Source organism: Podarcis filfolensis, assembly GCF_964270895.1.
Source record: "Podarcis filfolensis genome assembly, chromosome: 7".
NCBI classification, from domain to species: domain Eukaryota; kingdom Metazoa; phylum Chordata; class Lepidosauria; order Squamata; family Lacertidae; genus Podarcis; species Podarcis filfolensis.
Window position 1 is genome coordinate 91,248,109 of NC_139603.1, and position 6,000 is coordinate 91,254,108.

General features: G+C 58.7%; 1 protein-coding gene across 2 annotated transcripts in view; it reads left to right on the forward strand.

Annotated features, from left to right (window-relative positions):
• Nucleotides 1-4,788, forward strand: part of LOC310766029 (microtubule-actin cross-linking factor 1, isoforms 6/7-like) — a 54,087-nt gene extending 49,299 nt beyond the window's left edge. For both annotated transcript variants that reach the window (XM_083621795.1, XM_083621794.1), the window contains 7 exons: nt 142-304; nt 1,169-1,323; nt 1,567-1,641; nt 2,009-2,126; nt 3,053-3,237; nt 3,485-3,644; nt 4,022-4,788. In XM_083621795.1, the coding sequence (XP_083477921.1) occupies nt 142-304; nt 1,169-1,323; nt 1,567-1,641; nt 2,009-2,126; nt 3,053-3,237; nt 3,485-3,644; nt 4,022-4,047 (882 nt within the window). In that variant the 3' untranslated portion in view covers nt 4,048-4,788. The remainder of the gene's footprint in view (nt 1-141; nt 305-1,168; nt 1,324-1,566; nt 1,642-2,008; nt 2,127-3,052; nt 3,238-3,484; nt 3,645-4,021) is intronic.
• The last annotated feature ends 1,212 nt before the right edge of the window (nt 4,789-6,000 follow it).

The window sequence follows — 6,000 nt, forward strand, 5'->3', positions numbered from 1 at the left end:
AACTGCCCCTTTGGACAGGATCCAGCTGCAGCCAGGCCCATCCTCTGCTGCTGCCCCCCCTCCTTCCCATGGGTGCGTGGCATGGATGGGGAGCGGGGGAGCCTGGCCCCGTCCCAGCAGCCCCATCTTTCTCTCTCTCAGCTGGAGGAGTTTGCCCACTTTGACTTCTCGGTCTGGCGAAAGCGGTACATGCAGTGGATCAGCCAGATGAAATCTCGCATCCTGGACGTCTTCCGGGGCATTGACCGGGACCAGGACGGGCGCATCACCCAGCAGGAGTTCATCGAGAGCGTCCTCTCCTCCAGTGAGTGCAGCAGGGCCAAGTGCCCGGGAAGGGGCAGGAGGGGGGGCAACACCTCCCCAGTGTCATGGACCAGCTGGGTGCAGAGGAGTGGTGCGAGGCGCCAGCCGGGGAACCCCCAGGGGAAGAAGACTCAGAGCCCGTGAATTGGTGGTGGGACAAGGATGCCTGGTCAGAGGGAGCAGACTGGGAGCAGGAGGCGTTGGAAGCTGAAGAGGCAACAGGGCTTAGTGAGCAGGAAGAGGCTGTGGCAGAGAGCAGTCCAGACTCAGAGGCAGGAGAGGAGGGGAGACCGGCTGCTGAAGAGTCCAGGGGGTCCCTCCCTCCTGCTGCAACCGCTGGTCTCCCAGAACATGCAGAGAAACGGAAAGGGCAGAGGAGGAGGAGAGCTGCCACAAACCCTGGAGAGGAGGGGATTTCGGCAGCTGGGGGTAGGCGGGTGTCCTCAGTCCTTGCAACTGCCTTATTAAGGCAAGACCTACTGGGGAAAGTTGCTGGGATCACTGGGCCTGAGCTGTTTTGGTTCCTTTGAATAAAGAGTTAACTGCACTGGTACCTGACCCCCAGCTGCTTTGGGACCATTCACTTTGCCGGACCCCCAACTCAGCACACTTGGGGACATGGCAGGACTAGTAGTGGGATATGGAGAGGAGACGCCTCCTCTCTGGCAGCAGCTGCTCTTTCTGATCCCCCTCCTTCCTTAGCCCCAGTGGAGCACCCACCCAGATGTGCCCTGTGGGCTGTCCTCCACATTCTAGGCTCGCCATGCCTTGTTGGTGGCAGTTCCCTGGCTTGTGGGGCTCGCCGTGTCGCAGGTGGGGCCCAAGTGCCCGGCCAGCCCCCAGCCCCCCCTCTTTCCCTCCCCAGAATTCCCCACCAACCCGCTGGAGATGAGTGCTGTGGCCAGCGTCTTTGACCTGAACAGGGATGGCTTCATTGACTACTATGAGTTTGTGAGTGCTCTGCACCCCAGTCGGGACATCCTGCGCAAGGCGGCTGATGCGGACCAGATCCAGGACGAGGTACGGCCCGGAGAGATACTGGCCTCGGAAGCAGCATCCACCACTCAGTTGCAACAAAGCATTAAGATGCAACTGTCAGAGGACGTTGCAAAGAGGAGTCTTCCCAAAGGGCAGGGGGTTGGGTGGGGCAAAGCCCCCCCCCTCGGCCTACCCTTAGGCCTGTCCTCCCAGCCAGCCCTTGACCCTCACTTCCTCCTTCTCTGAGAAGACCCTTCCCCACCACCACTTCCATTTGTTTTCCAGGTGAACAGGCAGGTGGCTCAGTGCAACTGTGAGAAGCGTTTCCAGGTGGAACAGATCAGTGCCAACCGGTACAGAGTAAGTGCTTGGCCAGGAGCCCCCTAACCCCCCCAGGACAGGGGCCTGCTGGGCTTCTGGAGAGGAGGGGCCACTGTGCACTGCATTGCGGGGGCTGGACTAGAAGACCCCTGGGGTTCTAGGGCTCTAGGATTCTCAATCCAGCGGTTAGAGGAGTTGGCGCCCACCAGGTAGCCCTCCTGCAAAGTCCCGCCAGGCCTGGGAGCAGCCAGGCAGAGGGACTCAGATGGTCGGGGCAGAAAGCTGGACCGCTTGTCAGAAGGAAACCCCGCAAGGGGGTCTCTTGTGTCCCTGGCAGCCTCCTTCATAGAGAGGCGGCTTTCTCTTCTCTGGCTCCTCTAGCTCACTGCGTCCCCCCCCATTGCAGTTTGGGGAGTCACAGCAGCTGCGCATGGTCCGCATCCTGCGGAGCACCCTAATGGTGCGTGTGGGCGGAGGCTGGATTGCCCTGGATGAGTTCCTGGTGAAGAACGACCCTTGCAGAGGTGAGGGGCTGGGGTGGCAGTGGGAGGGGGGCATTTCTTCCATGGGCACCTCCTGGGCCTTCTAGGCAGGCTCAGTTGGGGGGGCAATAGGGGGCTTTGCTTCTCCCTCTGTGGGCCAGCAGGAGGCAGAGGAGGCAAGTGGGAAACGGATTGTTGATTAAAATGTAGATCCATTTGTGTGGACGACATACAAAAAGTAGGGGGCTGCCAAGCCTTTTTAGCAACATAAAACTCTTATACATTCTGCAGCTTACTAAGGAATGAGGCAGTTACACTATTTTATCCCTTTTATTTGTGGTCTCCTGGCCTCTCGCTCTTCACCTCCGTTGCAGAGAATGAGCCACATGTTTTTAGTAAGATAAACAAAGAAAGGTTTACTTACATTTCAGTGCAGGCAGCATATACAAGACAGGAAAGAAAACTTCTCAGGTACAGAATACAAAAGTTGCCTTCAATATAGGCTGTGGGTGTCCAGAGCCCCCAGACACACATCTGGTCATTTTGGAAGCATGATGGAGAGAGAGTCTCCTCAAAGGCAGTAGAAAGTATAAAAGATTATCTCCTTTGTTACGGAATTTCTGCCCAGAGGAGGCAAGAAGTGACCACACAGAGGGTCCTCTCTAGGAAGTCTAAGAACCCTCTTTGTGCTCACCTGGGCTTGTCTGCCAAAACATGTATTTGTGATTTGGCTGCAAACCCAACAGCTTTCGGGGACGATGTGGGCACCCTGCCTTGTTGAGGGTCCTGGGCCCTGAGGGTGGAGGAGCCCCTCTCACTGCGGTGTCATGTGGGAGCACCAGGCCCTGGACGCTGTGCTCCTCATCCTGCTGGGGCTGGGGACCAGCTGAGCACCCAGCGGGCCTCTCTTTGTGCTCGTTGGCCTGGAAGCGGCAGCCTCCCCGCGCTCACCTCTTCTCCTCTCCCAGTGAAGGGAAGGACGAACCTCAAGATCAACGAGAAATACCTGACGCCAGACCCTGCGGGGGGCAAAGGGGGCGGCTCTCAGTCCGCAGCCCCCGCCTCCAAGGCGCTGTCTCCCCCCAGCCGCTCCAATTCCAGTCTCAGCCTCTACAGCAGTGCTTCAGCCCCCAGCAGCCCCCTCACCAGGAAGGTAAGGGGGGGAATCTGGGGGTGGGATGAAGGAGGGGGGAATATTGCACCAAATCCTCTAGCCTGTCCCCCCCTGGCTGGGGGGCACCCTTTCTCCCTCCCCTGTCCGGCTGGAGGCGCTTTGCTCTGGGGAGTCAGAGTGGCACCGCCGTCCCTGCCCTGCTCTCCTGGAAAGGCCCCCTTGTCTGGGGCTGCCACCCCCAGAGGGGCTGCCCCAGCGCCTGCCCTCATGGTATCCCCCCTTGCAGTCTGTCCTGCGCAGGACACGCTCCGGGGATCGGTGCCTCCACTCCCGCAGCTCTCTGGTGATGGACAGGGCGGAGCTGACCTTTGCCGGAGGAGGAGGAGGAGGAGCCTCTGAGGATGGAGGAGGAGCCAGGGCGGAGCCTGAGGCCGAGCCCCCTCCAGGTGAGGAAGGAGGGTGAGGGGGCAGGGTCTTCTCTCTAGACTAGAGGAAGCTGTTGGGCAACCCAGTCGCCCCCATCGCCTGGGGTGGCTCAGAGGAGGCCCACTCCCCGTGGGGCAGGTTGACCCACCAGCTTGCTCCTCACCCAGCTGCTTCCTCTCCAGAAACTGAATTTTGCCCTGCCCCCTACTCCCCCCCCCAGTCTCCCATTCCAAGGGCTGGGTGGGCAGGGGCCTTTGCTCTGGACAGCTGGGTGCAGCTGCCCTGGGGGATTTCTGGGAAGGGATCTCCAAAAGCCATCTAGTCTAGCCCCTTGCGATGGAGGAGTCACCACTGAAGCGTCCCTGACAGAGCTTTCCTCTTTGCCTCTCCTCCCCAGAGCCCCCCGGAGGCCCCCCGCCCTGAAGGACGCAGCCTCTGCGGAAAAGACGGGCCGTCCATCCTGACCACTGTGGCGCCCGGAGCCAGTCGGGGCAGGGCCCCCTCACGGGAGACGGGCTCAGAGGCCTCCACCACGCAGCTCTGCCGCCCCCACCCCCAGAGGGCGCAAACTGGTGGCCAGCATCAACCCGCTTGGCCAGGCTGGAGGCTGAGCAGGTGGCAGAGCCCACCTCACCCCATGCCCACCCCCTCCTTCAGCTGCCTTACCCCCATCCACCCTCCAGAGCAGGCACCCAGATCCCCCCCCCCAATTATATGCAAATGCCTTTGTGGGAGGGGGCCTCCCCTAGTCCACCCCTTAGCCTGTCCCCTGCAGCCCCTCCAGACAGCCTCATCCTGGGCCCTCCCTGCTCCTCACCCGGTTCCTCAGCACCCACCTCAGTCCCTGGGGGGGGGGGCAGCCCTGCCCCAGGTGGGATGTTTGGCATCTGCTCTGCCCACCAGCAGTGCCCAGGTGGGCACCCCCTGGATGGTCCCACAGCAGGTTCTTGGGGTGAGGAAGGCCACCTCCCTGTGGTGCTAAGCCCGTCTCCTGCTAGCCCTGGGGGGGGGGCCCTTGCCTGGAGTGCCCCCCTTCCCTCCCTCCCTCCCTCTTCCCCTGGAGCATGCCTGCCTGCCGGCTGCTCTCTAGCCAGGCTGAATATTCGCCTGCCATGGTTGTGGATGTGCTCAGCGAGGGACAATAAAGACCAGGGTTTCTCTAGACTCCTCTCGCTTGGGTGCTGGCTCTGCCTGCCTGCCAAAAGAGGCTCCGCTTGCCTTTGGGGAGGTGGGGGTGGCCGGGGGCTCCTTGGGATTGAAAACAGGGGCGGGGGAAGGGAAAGCTCCCCGCTTTTGAAAACAGAAAAATGGACTGGTCCAGATGGGGCCCAGCTGAGAGTCTGCAGAATTGTAGAGTTGCATGGGACCCCCAAGGGCCATCCAGTCCACCCCTGCAATTTAGGAATGGCTGACAGATGATCATCCAGCCTCTGTTGAAAAGCCTCCCATGAAGGCGATTCTGCCACCTTCCTCTAAGGTCACTCGCTCCACCGCTGAGCAGCACTGACCCTCAGGAAGTTCTTCCTAATGTTTAATCAGAATCTTGGACTAAATTCCAGGTGTGGAATTGATCGATCAGTTGAACCTATTTCTCTGTCACTTTTCATTCAAATGAGCCCCAAAAAGACTTACAAACAACAAATAGCAATAGCAGGATAGAACATCACAAATACAGCATAAATCATATAGCATAATTAACAAATCATCAGGGAAACAATTGCAATCTATAAAACGCTGTTATAACAGCAACTTCTGACGAAAGCATCATAATTAAAGCAAAAATAATATTATATGATTAACAAATTAGGGACAGATGGGGCTCATCCACCTGGGAAGAGAGCCCATCGAGGAGAAGGAAAACTCTGATCCCAAACCTCTGCTGTTTTGTGGGATTTCTTTGGGAGAAGAGAAGACTCGGGAGTAGACCCTGCGCAAATGCGGAGCGGATCTCACCTCATGCTCCTGCTTCCAGCAACTCCTGCAGCCCAGCTGGTGCCAAACGTCTTGCTCTGCTTTCCTTTGGCCCCACCAGAGAGGCCCACCTTGTGGTCTGAGGATCCCACCACATCCATGCGCTCTGACCAGGCTTGCACCCAGGCAGCTCACTTGGGTGCTGCTAACACAGCGGTTTGTCTTTGTCCCCAGAGGCACACTCCGCTGTCTCTCAAGACAGGGATGCCAACATAAAATAAATATTAACAACATTAACAGAATAGCAGTCAAAAGATAAAAGCAAGCACCGGTAAGTTCATGCGCACACTCTCCAAACCCCATGACTCCTAATATTCCACTTTGCTCAGCTCATGAAAAGGCCCATCCACTCAAGGCCCATGGCAGCAACTCCCTTCTGAAGGTTCCTTGGGCTGGAGGTTGGGT